Source organism: Durotheca rogersii, assembly GCF_024521655.1.
Source record: "Durotheca rogersii strain YMJ 92031201 chromosome Unknown GGS23scaffold_2, whole genome shotgun sequence".
Classification (NCBI taxonomy): Eukaryota; Fungi; Ascomycota; class Sordariomycetes; order Xylariales; family Xylariaceae; genus Durotheca; species Durotheca rogersii.
Window position 1 is genome coordinate 1120041 of NW_026251233.1, and position 16934 is coordinate 1136974.

A 16934-nucleotide genomic window follows, 5' to 3' on the forward strand; every position below is an offset into this window, starting at 1 on the left:
GACCCATTGGGCTGATAAGCCAGCGGGTCGACCAATTGCGCCCGTTACGGCTTGCCAGAGGGTTAGAAATGTAGAATGGGGGGTGGGATCGGCACCCGCATCCTTGTGATATCGTCGTCATGTTCCGCGTAGAAACAAACCGCCCCAGGAAACATAAGAGCGTTCGTTACTTCAGTTGTGGATTGCCATGTCTTTTCCCTGCTGCAGCGGCACTTCAGTGCTTCACCCTGCTTCGCCTAATTTATATATAGACATTCAGGTAGGGGTTTCGCGTACTCCACAGGCCTGCGTCCGGGATGGGGGGCAACCGGCGGTAATTCCAGCTTTCCCAGATAATATAAGCAGTACTGAATAACCTGTGTTGCGTGGGTTGTCTCGGTTCCCATGTGGCCGAATGGGCCCGGTAGCAGCATCTAAAGCTGAGGACGCGATGGGGGGTGTTACAGACACCTACCTACCAGCACCGAATCCCTTAAATAGTAGGCCACGATAATGCATATGACCCTGTCCTGAGCCTGTGGCCGCATCGCGGATCACGTATGACTGCAACCTAAATCCTAGAGATGAACTGTCTCTGTGGTGGATGGTTACTCGATAAGGTGGGTATATCTAGTCGACTATGATCATCGTGGAATGAAGAGACAGCCCACCCCCTCACCCGCTGTCTGTTCTTCTCCGGCGTTGTCTTAGGCCTCATAATACTGCCGTCGCAATGATTTCAGGCTCCGTTCTCGAACTGTTCTTGCGCCAATGGCTACCAGCTGTCTTGGTGGTAACTATCCTATATCTCGCCCGAAACTACTTCAACAAGGGGCTCAACAAGCACCCAGGACCTTTACTGGCGCATTTTACCGACTGGTTCCGATTCTATAAGGTGTGGTTACGGCACCCTGAACAGTGGCATATACGGCTGCACGAAAAACATGGGGATATCGTGCGCCTAGGGCCGAATGTTTTGTCGTTTGGGAACCCGGAAGCCATCAAGGTTATCTATGGACTCGGAAAGGGGTTCACGAAGGCGAGTAATCATACCTATCACATTTCCGATCGGCCGCCAAAAGACATGCTAATAGAACCAACGATCAGTCAGACTTTTACCCTGTCCAGATGGCGACGGCAAAAGGCAAACCGCTCCCTACGCTGTTCAGCACACAATCGGAACACTTCCACTCGCAGCTGAAGCGGAGCGTGAATAGCGCCTTCAGCATGTCCGCTCAGCTGCAGTACGAGCCGTTCTTTGATTCGACGAACGAAGTATTCTTGGACCAGACAGATAAACGCTTCGCGTCCACGGGCGAATCGTGCAACTTCTACCGGTGGCTCCAGTTCTACACCTTCGACGTCATCGGCGACATGGTCTACTCGAAGCGGCACGGCTTTCTCGAGTCCAATGTAGACGTCGATAACATCGTCCGCGACAACGCAAGGCTCTTTGACTACGCCGCGCTGGTAAGGCTGAAACCCCCCCCCCTCCCCAGACAAAACGGGAAAAGGAAATGAAAAGAGGAAGAGGAAGACGGAAGAAGAAAAGTATGCAGGTCGAGAATTAGGAGAATTAACGAATAACTCTGGAAAAGATTGGGCAGATTCCGGTCCTCGACAAACTATGGAAGAAGAACCCGATCCGGTTATGGGCAGCGAAACACGGGATCGGCGAGGCGACATTCGGCGTGGCGCGGTTCGCGAAGGCGCGGCTGGCGGAGCGACACCCGGCGGAGGGGGCGCTGTCGACGGATAAGTTCGCCTGGGAGCAGAGGCAGGCGGCGCCGGCGGACCTGCTGTCGCGGTTCGTCGAGGCGAAGGCGGCCCGGCCCGACTTCTTTACCGACGAGCTCGTTGTCACCATGTGCGTGTCGATGGCGTTCGCGGGGTCCGAGCCGGCCGCCGTGTCGCTCAGCGCCGTCTTTGCCTCGCTTCTGCGACACCCGGCCTGTATGGAGCGCGTCGTCGCCGAGCTCGACGCTGCTGCCCGGGACGGCTGCTTCGCCGACACCCACACCGGCCGCGTCTCCTGGGCCGAGAGCCAGGGCCTTCCCTACCTCGACGCCTGCATCCACGAGGCCTTCCGCGTCCACCCGGCGCCCGGCCTCCCGTTCGAGCGCGTCGTGCCCGCCGGCGGCGTCCGCATCGGTGCCGAATTCGTCCCCGCCGGTACCATCGTCGGGTGTAACGCCTGGGTCATCCACCGCCGCGCCGAGGTCTTCGGCGACGACGTCGAAGCCTTCCGACCCGAGCGCTGGCTCATCGACGGGCGCAAGGACCAGGACCAGGAGCTCGCGCGGATACGGCGCATGAAAAACACCCTGATGCAGTTCGGCATGGGCCCGCGCATCTGCCTCGGCAAGCACATCGGCCTCATGGAGATGTACAAGCTGATCCCCAGTGTGCTGAGGAGATTTGAGGTGAGTGCTACGGCGTATACCGATCCTTGTCCTGCGCGTCTTGCTACGACCACGGTTAGCGTTAACACAATTCGGCGTAACAAAGCTTCAACTAGAGGAGTCGTCCAAGGAACCGAGGTTCCGGAACGGCTGGTTCGTCAGGCCTATCGACTTCCGAGTGCGGTTTCGGAAGCGAGAGCTCGTCCAACCGGTGATCTCGTGAACACGTCGCCATTGAGCTAGTAACTGTCCCAGTCGCGTTGCGGGCAAATTGGTCAGGCAGGGGGAATCGCTGCACAGAAGTTAGCGTCTTGTTGTCGTGGCTCGGATAATAAGCAGGTATTCTGTTTTGTGTTCACTTTGACCGCTGTTGATAACGTCCTATCGGCCTTATTTGGGAAGCCTTCTCTACTGCCTCTGTTGTTATTGTTATTATTGTTGTGCATTGCGACGAGATCGAATCTAATTGCCAAAATTGCAGAGCCAATACTTTGTCGTGACCAGCGATCCCATCGTGTTCGAGTTCTGTATTGCCATCTGCTCTAATGCTTGGAACTGCTGCGACCGTTGATAATTGGGGGTCTCTGTTTATCCGTTCTGCAATGTGTAATAGGGGAACCTCGGACCTGGGTATGTGCATATCTACACCTGGGGAAAAAAACCCCGAGGTAGGGAGGGGTTATTCAATTACACAGCCATAAGTTCGGACCTCCGTACCCTTTTCCTTATCGGGAGGTGGGTGCCCTTTTCGTCGGGGGATAGGTACGTACCCTCTTATCGGAAGGTAAGTATCCTCTTCATCGGTAGGTACGTACCTACTTATTCGTCGTAAACCTTCTCCTGCCTTTCGTCGCAACTGCCTTCAATTTGCACCTACCTTAAATCTACACTTGTGCAAAGAACGATAAGAGTAACTTTTATAATTGAATATATATTACCATATTCACTGTGTTACATTACCTATGGTATGCATTGAAATTGACACCTCCTTTTATTGGGGGTGTAAGTCTATACATTAAAAGCCAGATGTAGATATGCGTGGTGTAAGAGGGGAAGAGAGGAGGATCTATTAATCATTGACGAGTCGTAAGCTTGATCGCGAGATAGGGCACACTACGTGGTGATTGGGGGGCGGCCCAATGGGTTCCATACAGCCTAACTGAGACGGTATTTGTCCGCCGGCTTCGAGATCGATCTAGCGCCTGATCTAACTATCGTGGGGTTCTCCTAAACGCCGGGCTGAGACGGGTGCGTGGTGAAGTCGCCGCAGCTTGCTCACGCTATACCGGGTACCTCGATTTGGCACTATGGCCGTGTGCGCCGACATGCTGAAGTAGACCGAGGCGATGGCCTCTAGATCTGGAACGTGCCGGCTATTTCGCGTATAGCTCCTCGCCGCCGTACACCGTCATGCATTCGCCCCCCTCCGCATACGGAGCCGGCCATTCCCTGGCATTCCGGTACGTCTCTAGATTAGGCAGTTGTAAGCCCTGGCTTGGCTATGTTTGTGCAAAGCCCTACAGTTCCGCCGAGGTAGGCGGTCTGGAATGGTGGTGGTGAGACGAGAAAGATGGCTATGCTGGGGTTGAACGATGGGATGACCCATGAAAATATCCCAGTTGTTGATAGGGGTGCATCCTGTCGTCAAGCACGCGTCGTATCTGCTACGATATGTGCTGCAGCAGCAGCATTTCCGCCCGGGGCGGTGCTCTCCGTTATAGGCTCCCCGCATCGACATCGTCGACCTTGCGTGCAACGAAGGACATCATAGGTTAACCGCGGCCACGGGAACGGGCCCCAACCAATCTTCATGACACGGGAGATGACGACGGCATGCATGTAGGGCCCCGTGTCAGTGTTGCCCAGGCATACCTTCACCCGAAAGTACAAGGTGAGTACATAACCTCGACCGGGGTAATCGGGAAGTGAAAATGCAGGATACGCTACGAGCATGGCTGGTTTGTGGACGATACTACATCCTACTTCCCAGCCTTTGTTCGGGCGGAATCGGCTGACGTAGCCGTACCCCTCCATCCATTGCGGTCCAGTTTGGTTGGATGAGGGCTCGCGTATGCAACACGCAGAGAGGCTGGTGTAGATGGTGGTAGTGAGGATCGCACGGATCCCTAGCCCATACCACCACGAGCTGCACCCCAGTGGCTACACCTTATCGCTTCTCGTTAGGTACGACGCGGTATACCTACGTGGTTCGAGGCAAAAATATGGTATGTGGGATGCCAAGAAACAAGGGGGTAAGTATGTACTCTCGGACTTATTATTTGAAATATTGGAATGGCCCCCCTTTCAGTCCGGATCTTAATCCGATCGAGAACGTTTGGGATTGGATGAAGGATTATCTAGAAGAGAACTACCCAGAGAAGATGTCGTACGATCGGTTGAGGACTGCTGTAAGAGACACTTGGGAGAAGGTTTCGGAGCGTTGGTTGCGTGGGTTGGTAGGTAGATAGTATACCCGCGCGGTTTCAAGCTGTGATCGACGCGAACAGGATGTATAGAAAATATTACCTAAGTAGAGGGTGTAAGCATACCCCCCTGTTTCTTAGCATCCCACATACCATCTTTTTTTGCCTCCAACTGGTAGAGCGGATGGATAAACGGAGAGATAAAGAAAGACGCGAGGACTTGCCTAATGAAGCATGCTGCGCTTATACCTACCACAATCGACGATAAGGAGGCCGAGGCCGTCACGTAACAAATACGGCAAGGAAAGACGGTAGAAGACCGACCCCACTGGCCCAGTCGAATGAAGACGAATGTCGGCGGTTCCTAGATAACCCCGCCATCATCCGCACCGCATCGGGTCCGGGGAAATTCCCTGGTCTCCAGGGCGAGCTCGTTCGCTTCATTGCCGAGCCCGGTGCCTATCACATGTGTGGATACATGCATACATACCTACTTACCCAAGCCTCCTAGCCGGTTTAGATCCCGAGTGCACTTCTCTGTCATCCAATCAAGCGTAGCCCTTATTCATGCCCGAGGGTCCTCGAGGAGCTTGACCGCCGTAGGTATATAAGTGGGAGGGAATCGCGAGTTGGGGGCGAGTCGTCTCGGTGAAGCGAGACACCTATTTATCGTTTCCCCATTCTCCAGGTTGTCAAGAGTTGTGCAGAGTAGCCGCCTCGATACCAGCCAAAAACAAAAGCACGAGAAGAAATCACGCTTACCTCCAGTATGGCTACCGCCAAACCCGCCCCATCCACCCTTCTCCATCCCCTGCGGCCGCTCGCCAGCGACGAGCTTTCCAAGGCCCGGGATCTCGTCGTCGAGGCGCAGGGTGGTGAAGGCATCGTCATACGCTTTCGCTCGGCCATCGTCGACGAACCAGAGAAGGACGTCTTAACTGGTTTTCTGGCCGCCGAGCACGAAGGCCGAGTACCAGAGACCGTCCCGCCGAGGCAGGTCAAGTTGCAGTACGACGTAATAAAGGGCGGAAAGGCACAGCTCACGGAAACGGTCGTCGATGTTGATGCCGGCGTTATCCGGAAGACGAAGACGTTCCCGGAACGGTGTCAGGTCAGCTACACGTTGTATGAGTTTAGCTTGTTTTATGACGCCTGCGTCTCCTCCCAGCTCTTCAAGGATGCCATAGAGGAGTTCGTCCTGCCAGACAACTTCGTCATTACGATAGATCCGTGGCCGTATGGTGGTCCGGATCCCGGCGAAGAGATCCCGCGCTACATACAAGGCCTCGTGTACGCCCGCGATTCGTCTAAGAACAACGCCGACTCTAACCATTATTCTTACCCCCTGCCTATAATTCCGGTGATGGACGCTGCCACCATGGAATTGGTCAGGGTGGACCGCCTCGCCACCGGAGGGATCAACGATGGGCTATATCAGCCTCCGAGGGGCGCTGAGCCTAGGAAGCTGTTCGGCCATCATGCGTCGGCAGAATACGCCCCGGAACTGCTAGACCGACCCCTCCGTGCTGACCTCAAGCCTATCAACGTGACCCAACCCGAAGGCGCTTCTTTCAAAGTCCACAGCGATAACCTGGTCGAGTGGCAGAAGTGGCGCTTCCGCGTTGGGTTCACCGACCGCGAGGGCGGCGTGCTCCACGACGTGTCCTATGATAACCGTCCGGTCCTATACCGGCTCTCGTACTCCGAAATGACGGTTCCATATGGTGACCCCCGTCCACCTTTCCACAGGAAACAGGCCTTCGATTTCGGCGACGGCGGGATCGGGCGCGCCGCTAATAATCTCAAGCTCGGATGCGATTGCCTCGGAGCGATACATTACTTCGACGCTGTCATACCTAACCCGGAGGGTAAGCCGGAGGTTGCGAAGAACGTGATCTGTTTACACGAACAGGATAACGGCATCGGGTGGAAGCACACCAACTTCCGGACAAGCCGCGCCGTGGTGACCCGGTTGCGCGAGCTGGTGGTGCAGTTCGTCGCTACGTTGGCTAATTACGAGTACGTATTCGCGTACAAGCTGGACACGGCGGGCGGCATCACGCTGGAGACGCGCGCCACCGGCATCGTGAGCGTCGTGCCGATTGACGAGGGCAAGGTGTCGACGTACGGAAACATCGTGTCGCCGGGGGCGCTGGCTCAGAACCACCAGCACATCTTCGCCGTGCGCATCGACCCGAGTATCGACTCGCACGACTCCAGCGAGACGACCGTCGTGATCGAGGAGAGCCACCCGGTTCCGGTGAACCCGGAGACGAACCCGCACGGCAACGCGTACGAGATCCGCCGAAACCGGATCTCGCGCGCGGGATTCGCCGACGCGGCGCCCCAGTTCAACCGCCTGCTGCGGCTCGAGCACGCGACCAAGAAGAACCCGATAAGCGGGAAAAACGTGGGCTACAAGATAGTACCTAGCCCGACCCAGCTGCTGCTCGCAGACCCGCACAGCGTGCAGGCGGCCCGCGCGCCGTTCGCCAGGCATCATCTGTGGTTCACGGGCTACCGCGACGGGGAGCTGTGGGCGGCGGGAGAGTTCACGAACCAGGCACAGCGGGAGGAGGGCGGCGTCCAGGCCATGGTCGAACGAGGGGACTGGTTCACCGACGAGGGCGAGGAGGCGACAGGCGACGGGGAGAAGAAGGGAAAGAAGAGCAGCCCGGTGGTCTGGAGCGTCTTCGGCCTCACGCACAATCCGAGGGTTGAGGATTGGCCCGTGATGTAAGCAACCCCCCGGCCCTTCGCTTGCCGCCATTCTCCCTTTTCTATTTGTTACTGCCCTCCCCCACATCTTTTGCGTTCTCCCTTCCCAAGCTGCTCGAGAGGATATCGTCGTGACTAACAACTCTGCCCGATAGGCCCGTCGAGATCCACCAGGTTCATATCCGGCCGGCCGATTTCTTCACCAGCAACCCGGCCCTGGACGTGCCGAGCACCAGGAACGAGAGCAGCGTCCTAGTCCCCTGCTGCGATGGTGATGCTTGCCACAGCGCCGATTCTAACGGCAAGGCGTCTTCATCAACGGTGCAGCAAGACCCAGTAACGCATCTACAGGGCACAGGCCCAGACCTCAGCCCGAACGACATCCCGGTCTCCAAGGAGAAGAGGCGTTTGTCGGCGACGCTCTCCAACATCTTGAATTGGAAGAAGGACTAAGCGGCATAGGTCAGTCGCGTCCTTTCGTGCGGTCCTCGGGCACAATTTGCTTACCGGCCTCGGCAGATGCCTGTATATGTAATTGTTAGTCGATTTGGAGGAGGGGAAAACGAGAGGAACATAAACAAAGGTATTCGCTAGTCCGACGAGCTCGATGGAAGACAGTCTCTACCGACGCACAACTTAGATTGGCCGTGTATAATCCACCAAGAGCAGGCGCCGTTCGAGCAGGGGATAGACGCATATTCTAAGGCATAAATGCACCCCACTCTTTTCCTTTTCTCGTGCTTGGTTCCGTCGTCTCCGCCTCGGGGGGGTGATGCGTAGTGACTGGACCGGCGCCAGGGAATAGTCGTCGCATCCCTCACCGTGCTCGTATTGTTGCTGGGAGGTATGCGAGGGGTTGTGTTCGGTCGAAGCCGTGAGGTTTGGGTTGTCGTCAGGCGTGTCGACGACCACAAGAAGGAGAGGAACTTGTCTCTCGGTGTCCGGTACTGTGCCTGCTGGGTCGTAGGTACGTACTAGTGGACGTCGGGTATGCTTAGGTGAAGCATTGCTCTCCGCAGCGGATTGCTTATGTTGGTTCCAGGCACGAACCCCACACTCCGGTGCGGACATCCCCGTCCTCTTGCGTAGCCTAGCGGCGTGGACAGCTAGCAGCCAAGGCACCACGCCAGGTACCTTTCGTCGTTATCCGAGATGGAATGCCTACGTGTAATTGCCTTTGGATCCCACGCCGTTCGTCGCAGGTTGGTTAACCTCCGGTGAAAATGACGCTGAAAAATGTGTGTTCACCAACAAGATCGGAAGAGGGTAGCCGAATATTATAATGTGTTAGCATTACTCCCCCAATACACACCTACCTACCTGGAGGGATGGAAGTTGTTCCCACCTAAGCAACCTAGCAGATGAGGCCCGTGTGGCACTTTACTAGATGTACCTTAGCGCTAGGTACATGCCTACCTTAGGTACCTAGGTAGGTACCTAGACACTATACACCGCCCGTTGTCGGCGTAATTGCCCACACATAGGTACCTAGCCTACCCAGCCTCCGATTTCTATGCAAGCTCACCTGCCTAGCGTAAGTATCACCTAGGCATGATTTCCTCTATTTTCCCTCCAGGCTAAGCCTTCATAGGTACCTAATCCCATCTCCAAGTCTTCCACTTCCCACTGGGTGCCCTGGGTACCTGCCTACCTACCTAATGTGTGGCTCACTGGACATGGCCGCGACGCACGTACTGCGTAGTACCAATGCAGGTTCATCCGTGTTGGAATTAGCCTATGGGACAGGTGGGGGAGGCCTCGTGCCTGAGGCAGGTACCTGCTCTGTATGTATATACATACGCCAAAACTACAGGTACCTGAGGTACATCCTAAGGTACCTAGGCAGGTTACGTGCAGGTAAAGGCAGGCAGAATCCCTTAGTCATAATACCACAACAGCACCGATCCTGGTAGGAAGGTGTACTTCTGGCTTCACTTTAGGTACCTCCTACCTTCCTGGCTCGTATCTCCGAGTTTCCAGGCTCCTCCCTCTCGTATCCCTCATCGTGACCCACGAATGCTTCGCTCCAACTCTCCTCATCACCTCCGGGACTTCTACGCGCTGAAACGCGCACCTGCGTGACGGTTATACGCACGTCAAATATTCTCAAGTCTCGGCTCATCCCGCTCGATCCCTATCCGTCGCTTCCATCCCCCGGCGGCGGACCAGGCCATGAAGAGCCGCGTCGATAGATACCCCTCCTTCGGTTGAACCAGCGAGCTCGGATATACCGTCGCACACGATGGTGCACGCCGCGACCATCGCGCCGGCTACCGCAGCCGCCTCCCGTCCGGGGAGAGCACAATCAAGGTCGGACTCGATAGGAAGCTTCCGTGCTGGCTCGCCTCTGCCAGCTCTCGCGTCGAACCGAGCGTCAACCTCGACCTTCCGCCGCTTACCCGCGCCCCATCACTACCAGACTTTCCCGACCCAACCCCCGAGGGCGGGTGGCCGGAGGTCAGCCTCAGACTCGGACTCTTCAGGCCTCGTATCCCGCGATCGCCACGGCCCGACGACGCCCTTGCCTGTGAAGCAGCTTGCCCTGCTAGCCCTCTTATCCTTATCCGAACAGACGGCCCTCAACTCGATATCCCCTTACTTGCCCGAGATGATAGAGTCTTTTCCCGGCGTGAGTCACGATCAAGTTGGGTTGTACGTGGGCGTGCTAGCCTCCGCGTTTGCATTGGCCCAGCTGGCGACCAACCTTCTATGGGGGTACCTCTCAGATACTATCGGCCGGAAACCCGTGATGCTGTTGGGAACGCTGCTGTTGTGCTTCTGCTTCGCCGCCTTCGGCTTCTGCACGAGGTATCTTCACATCGTTCTCGTCCACGTCGCCATGGGACTGTTCAATGGCAATGCCGCTGTGGTGCCTACTTGCCTCGGGGAGCTGACTGATCGGAGCAATCAGAGTAAGGCGTTCACCTGGCTACCCGTCGTGTACAGCCTGGGTAGCATTACCGGACCGGCCTTGGGTGGGTTGCTCGTCGGCACGGTTGCGAAAGACAGTCATCCTTTCCTTGCCCCGAACATACTAGGGGCCTCGCTCCTCGCCATCACCGTAATCGTGCTTGGTCTTTGGTTCGACGAGACCTTAGAGAAGCACGGCGAAGTTCCTACGTGGTCCGAGCGCATCCCGTGGCTATCTGGATCTTTATTGAAGTATGGCAAGAAAGGGGGTATAGGCTCGTGCGCTTGGCGAGGCGATAGCGATGCAGACGGCGCAGCTGAGGATAGGGAGGAAATGGAAGTCGCCGATGAAAACGCAGCCGAGGAGGTCACCTTGCTAGAGCCGCAAGAGGGCGATCAAGGCCAAACGAGAGGAGACCTAAAATCGCCGTCGGACACGACTACGTGGCGCCAGCTTCTAAATCGGACGACCGTTGTCCTTCTCGCTACGCACCTGGTATTTCAGCTATCTAACAGCTCCTTCAATAGCTTGTACCCCATCTTCGCATCGGGACCGAAACCCACCGGACGAGAACTCCACGCGGATGTCATTGGTGTGTCGCTATCTGTGGCAGGGGGCTTCACGATTCTTTTCCAAATGTTTCTCTTTCGATCCCTAAAGTCACGCTTGGGTAATGTCGGGTCCTACCGTGGCTCTCTGCTCGGCTTTGCAGTCGCTATGGCCTTGATGCCGTTTGTCTGTTATGAAGATTCAAACCCGCCCTTCGGTGTTGGCGACGGAAAACTCTGGCTCTACGTGGAAATTGGCGCAATACTAATCCTGAAGAATATCTGCGCTGTAGGAGGTCTATCCAGCGTCATGCTACTGGTAGGTTTCCAGCATGTCAACAGGTGCCCTTGGCGAGAGATTACTGACCTGGTTCAGATCACAAACTCGGCTCCAACTCACGCGAGTCTAGGCACTCTCAACGGCATCGCACAGACTCTCTCAGCCGCTGGCCGGAGCGTTGGGCCTTTCCTCTCCGGCGGACTCTTCACGCTCTCGACGCATGTCAAACCCAAAGGAGAGGCCCTAGCTTGGGGTTTATTCGCGGGGATTGCCCTGGCCGGGTGGTTTGGAAGCTACGCCATTCACGGCCAAGGCCTTGAGAGTACGGATGATGGTTACGAAGAACCGTCAGCCGGCGACCACGCAACCAGTGACCCTGCATAGTAGCACAGATTCGAACACTACGATATGGAAAGACGACACGAACTGGACCTTTCTACCCACACCCCAACCGGGACTGTTCCCTCGGGAGATTATTGCGGGTGTCTATATTGGCACCCAGAACAGTTCCACGGCCGCATACCCAAATTTACGGGCCTGAACAATCCGGAAAGATGCCTGCAACGCTGCGCGGGTATTAGATTACCAACGCTTAGAAAGCCCTACCTAGATATGAGCAACGATTCCTTCGATAAGCAGTCTCGGCGTGCCCGGATTGGCGGAACTCTAGGACTGAACTTACCGCCGTGGATATGAGCCACCCAGTCGGTCCGGTGACAGGACCTTCTTGTCCACGTTATACCCTCTAGTTACAGCGTCAACCCCAAGCTCTGGGCTGTCGGTCCGTACGAAGGCGGTTAGTGACAGCGAGCAACGATTATGAGATACAAGTGATAAAAATATGAACTGAAACAGGAAGGAATATGATCAAATAAATCTCTGAATCGGGCCAGTTCGTTGACGTTGTATGCTCTGGGCTGAATGTTCTGCCAAACGGCCCAACCATCGTTGTCATCGCCTCCCGTCCGTTTTCTCGGGTCGTGTTTTCTGACTAGTCGCAGTTTAACAAGGCAACATACGCCCCCATAGCTAGCTATAAAGGTAGGTAGAGAAAGGTACGGACTCAACGCAACAGGATCCGCGCATGCCTTGAGCGTACAGGATACCGTCATGCTCGTGGCTTACTCGGTTCATAAGCGACGGTTCTCTCATTGATAGATAGATGGGCCCGGGACCGCAGAGCTCGCACCTTCTCCTAAGGCTAAACACACGCCTCTGATCAGATGCGATGCGATGATGGCGACGTCCCGGGTCACGCACCTCTAGAGCGAGGCTTTGACGTTCAACTCAGCGGACCGATTCCAATATAACTTCGTACGAGGTCCTGGGGAACCCGCAAGGTCAGAATAGCAGAGATAGAAGCGCCTAGTCAGGTGCGGATGGCGTGGGGGGGTAAAGAAGCCGGATTACCTGCTTCCAGGATGCCACTCTCCAGAGAGGCAGGGCAGGCCTATAAATGGAATGCCCAACCTATCTAGGTAGGTATCTGGCAGGTAGGGAGGTAGGTAAGTGGGAAAACGGTAGGGGTGGTGGGAAGGTCAAGCTCAGGGGGGGTGTAGGTACCTGATAGCCTCAGGTAGGGCAGGGCAGGTTGACAGGTGGGCAGGCGAGTACCTCCGTCTCCGTTCAGGTACTTCGGATACATGCACGGTACATGGGCGGAAGGGACGTTAGGTAGGTACTTTTTTAAGAACGCAGGCAGGCAGGTGGGTGGGCACCGCGCGTGCGCTCGGCCAATAGGGCCGGGCGGTCTCTGGGTTAATTTTGGCGCGCCGAAGAAGCCTTACCCGCTAAGCGATAGCTCAGCTCGCTTAAAAGCGGGCCCGCGAGCGGTGATTGGCCTCGGCCGGGCGTGGAGGTACGTACCGAGTCCTAGAACTGGCTAGGTCGGGACGGGGAAGCTGCACGCCTGCTCCTTCCTCGCCTTGCTAGGTAGTTAGCACCTCCCTACCTAAGATAATCCGTGATTAGAGAGCGCTCGTTAAGCAGTGAAGCGATGCTAATTAGGTCACTGACCAGCCAGTCCTGCTCTCAGACTCTCCCGCTGCTCTCTCATCATCCTCGCCTGATGGGGGAGCGAACTCCGGACGGCGAGGTTAAATCCTTCGTCAGCCGCCTCCGCGGTGCCAGAGGCGCCAACAGCCTTCTGTGGAGGCATTCCACCGGTATCGCAAGCTGGCACCTTGCAATCCTAACCCGTTTCGCGACAGCGTCTGCTGAGGCCGTCCACGGGAAGCGCATAAGCACGGATGGGTCCCAGAAAGCGATCATTTCTGGCTGATGACAAAGCTTTCCAATTATATCCCAGCGACGAGAACTGCCGCAGGTCGGCGTCGTGATTCGTCGGCCTTATTTCATCTTCAGCCTCCTGCTCGCCATTGCCTTGCATGTGTGATGCATCATGCGGTCCGGACATCATCCGCGAGTCTTACGGATATGGCAAGTAGCTACTTTTTGCACGAATGCTAGCACTGACCATTCTCCCGAGGCCGCCGTCGTCTATGAGCAGAGATACCCACCGGGCGAGCCAAGGGTGTTGCGCTGTACCGAAACCGTCCGCCCCCGATTGGACTCTAGGACCGAGCCCGACCTAGCTGGGTCGTCGTCGTCGTCTTTACAGGAGCAGCAACCTCGTGCGAAATCTTTCCTCGTCCCTACCCTCGACTGTTGAATATCTTGGCTTTTCCAGGGTGAGCCTGGTGGGAATATGGGTCCCGGACATCTCGACAGCAAGGTCACACTGATTCGTCGTCCGCAAAGCGCGAATCATGTCCTTTTCCAGGCGAGCCACGATTCCTAGCCTTACGGTGCTAAATTCTGACTGGCACATCAACAGCAACAGGGGTGACGACGTTCGCCTGCAGTCTTAGCGGCTCGTCGCATCCGTGCCGATTCTGCTGAATATCTGCTTCCATTCTCGACTTCCTAGCCGCAAGGTCGAATGCGGGATGCAGCTCCATGCTCCCATTGGTGGCTCGCAGCCATCACTTTAGAAGTTGTCTTGTAGCCCATTCCGTCAACTTCCTCTCTGGCCAGCTATACCCTCGCAAGGGTCACCTCCGGAGCCAGAAAAACCACTTAGCTCTCTTGGAAGCACTATATCTATGTATATCTAGGACTCACCAATTAGGGTGCGGCTCTTTACTCTTGACCGACACTTGGTCTGTTCCCGCCTACCTAGTTCCCCAACCCCCCCGTTTGGGTAGCTATATCCTCCATACCGAGGAGCCGTTGATCCAACGAGATGGAACGATAACGCGAACCCTCGGCGTGGTCGATATTGCCGGCTATCGTCAGCACCCGCCCTAGCTTCTCGCGAGCAGGGTTCGCACCGAGATGGATCTGGCTTCGGGTTCGGCCCATCGCCTACTCTTCACCCACCGTCACTCACACGCGGTCATCCTGAGCGGGCCTCCTACGGTAGAGATTTACCTAAGCTCAATGTCATATGTTGACAGCCCTCCCAGGTCAACGGCCGCGGACGGGTGTCCCCTTAGTATATCCCAGGGAATGTCATATCGATTGTCGGCGAAATAGCTAGGCGACGGTGTAATGACGCTAGCCATTCTCTCCCCTGCATGATTTTTGGCATGAAGCTGTGGGAGGCACGTGGCCCTTGAGGGTGAATCACCATAGAACGTCCGATCTTAGTACACCTTCGCCTTCTCGTTGGATATCACCCTACGGGCGGTTTTAGTGGCTTCAATTATAGATCAATCTGTCGGGGATAAACACTCTACGGTCTCGTTGGCGGGGCGGCCTCAAAACGCTCTGCTCCGTAGAGCAAGATATAAACATCGACGGATCTCCCTAATCTCTAGACACATGTGTTTTAGAAGCCAAGATATCCTTTCCACCCTGTGACCACGTCGTTTCCTAGTGAAGAGCGAAGAAGACTTACGCACGCCATCCCGAGAGACCAAAACGTTCTGTCCCAAATCGATCCAAGAAGACCGGAGAGCTGTTTCCAACATATCTGCCATGTCTTCCTCACATTCTAGTCGTTCGGGAGGCCACAGGGGCTCTGGTGCGGGGAAGGGGAGACAAGTGCGTGACGGTTTTCAATTCGTAAACCCATCCCTCTCGATTTCCCGCACGAGGTCAGGGGAGTCGTGCCGGCGACCCCGTGGCCCCGTAGCGTCGAGGAGAGGATGACGGCTAACCCAGGACCTCGGCAGTCCTCGTTCCAACAGCTGATCGAGTCGCTGCGGACGCACAGGGTCAACACGCTGACGGAGCTGTGCCGGATCGAGCGGGTGGCGGCGAGCTGCGAGAACGAGGAGGACGCCCGCGCGTTCCAGGGGCCCATGACGTCGGCCTGGGAGTACTACGTCAACAGCAACCAGCTCCTGACCGAGCTCCGCGGCCTGACACGCAACTACCCCATCTCCGGCGAGGTCGTCGACCGGGCGCACCAGCTCGTCCGCAACGACCCCAACTCGAACCGCAGCTGGAACCTGGCCTGGCTGTGCCTGGTCAAGATACGCGACGCGTAAGTTCGAGGGCCTCTGGCGTTCCCTCACTCACTTACACACTCTCTCTCTCTGTTGTTTCTTGTCCAAAGAAAAATTATTTTCCGCTTCCCTACTGTGAACTACCGCCCTCATACTCCCCTTATCCACGTCCGCCCCCTCCTCCTATCCCACGTTCGCGGGAGCAGCAGCGCTAACAGCATCGTGTCCGTCCCCCAAACACAGCGGCCTGATCCCTACGTACGCGCAGGCGGACGCCTGGCGGAAGGAGATGTGGGGCGGCCGCGACCCGACGCAGGAGGAGGCCGACCAGCTCTCGCAGTGCTTCGAGTACGAGTGGACGCAGGCCGTCGAGAACATGCTGCGCCACTGGTCGGCGAGCCCAACGTGGTACTAGCCGAGTCGCCGACAAGGGGGGCAGGGCTCCGGGGCGCCCTCGTCTCTTAGCATGTGTGGGATCCGGCGTTGGTCACTTTGCGGATTTCTGGGCGGGCCAGGGCATCGGAATGCATCCTATCGGCGCTGGGTCGGTAGGGGACATTATGAGGGTTTCCGCTTTCGTTACGGAAAATGGCTGTCGTTATTATAGAATTGGTGATCATTCAGGGGTACTTTCTTTTCCTTCTTTTGATTATAGACTCATGGTATGCCGGGAGTCTTCTTTTCTTCTTTTCCTTTTCGTTCCCTGTTTCATGGGTTGTGTTTGGACCTTCTTCTTCTCCTTCCTCTCCTCGTTGTCTCTGTATTCGCATAGATATTAGACAAAGCTCAGGCGCTTCGACTCTCGTTAAAAACTCTTTTTACCACCACACATATAGAGATTTTTCCTCACATGCTCTTCTTGCTAGACAACTCGCATGTTTCCCCCAATAGGTCTTCTATTCCCTCACAATCTGATAATTCTTTGCATGCTGGGCATGCCAGTTATCACGTAAATTTCCCCTGATATAGTCAAACGCTATCGACCGAGCTTGACACCTATACGTTTTAGCTCAAGTTACCCCAAGGGTTATATTGAAGTCAGTGTTCTTGCAGTACCCCTTACTAAAGAATCAAATCCGCGTCGTCCCGAATTTACCTGTCAGTGGCTAGCTAAATGTTGATGAGAGCTTCAAAGTAAGGCTTCCCTGGAACAATGGGTTAGTAACTATGGGGGGTAGCTCGATAGACCGTACCTGACTTTCCAAATGCCTAAGGTCCC

The 16934-nt window shown here is 55.9% G+C and overlaps 4 protein-coding genes across 4 annotated transcripts; all 4 read left to right on the forward strand.

The window, feature by feature from the left end:
- The first annotated feature begins 392 nt into the window (after positions 1 to 392).
- On the forward strand, positions 393 to 3264 carry GGS23DRAFT_548183 (pisatin demethylase). The gene is made up of 4 exons (XM_051515129.1): positions 393 to 1018; positions 1087 to 1449; positions 1578 to 2402; positions 2488 to 3264. The coding sequence occupies exons 1-4, from the start codon at positions 713 to 715 to the stop codon at positions 2602 to 2604; spliced, it is 1611 nt and encodes a 536-aa protein (XP_051376101.1). The 5' UTR covers positions 393 to 712; the 3' UTR covers positions 2605 to 3264.
- A 2147-nt stretch (positions 3265 to 5411) lies between these two features.
- On the forward strand, positions 5412 to 8067 carry GGS23DRAFT_175869 (copper amine oxidase 1). Its single transcript, XM_051511588.1, has 2 exons — positions 5412 to 7540; positions 7678 to 8067. The coding sequence occupies exons 1-2, from the start codon at positions 5574 to 5576 to the stop codon at positions 7973 to 7975; spliced, it is 2265 nt and encodes a 754-aa protein (XP_051376102.1). The 5' UTR covers positions 5412 to 5573; the 3' UTR covers positions 7976 to 8067.
- Positions 8068 to 9684: 1617 nt separating this feature from the next.
- On the forward strand, positions 9685 to 11852 carry GGS23DRAFT_175939 (MFS general substrate transporter). Its single transcript, XM_051511589.1, has 2 exons — positions 9685 to 11300; positions 11358 to 11852. Exons 1-2 carry the CDS (start codon positions 9765 to 9767, stop codon positions 11643 to 11645), a joined length of 1824 nt encoding a protein of 607 aa, XP_051376103.1. The 5' UTR covers positions 9685 to 9764; the 3' UTR covers positions 11646 to 11852.
- Positions 11853 to 15103: 3251 nt separating this feature from the next.
- On the forward strand, positions 15104 to 16143 carry GGS23DRAFT_548214 (uncharacterized protein). Its single transcript, XM_051515130.1, has 3 exons — positions 15104 to 15308; positions 15440 to 15753; positions 15959 to 16143. The coding sequence occupies exons 1-3, from the start codon at positions 15243 to 15245 to the stop codon at positions 16128 to 16130; spliced, it is 552 nt and encodes a 183-aa protein (XP_051376104.1). The 5' UTR covers positions 15104 to 15242; the 3' UTR covers positions 16131 to 16143.
- The last annotated feature ends 791 nt before the right edge of the window (positions 16144 to 16934 follow it).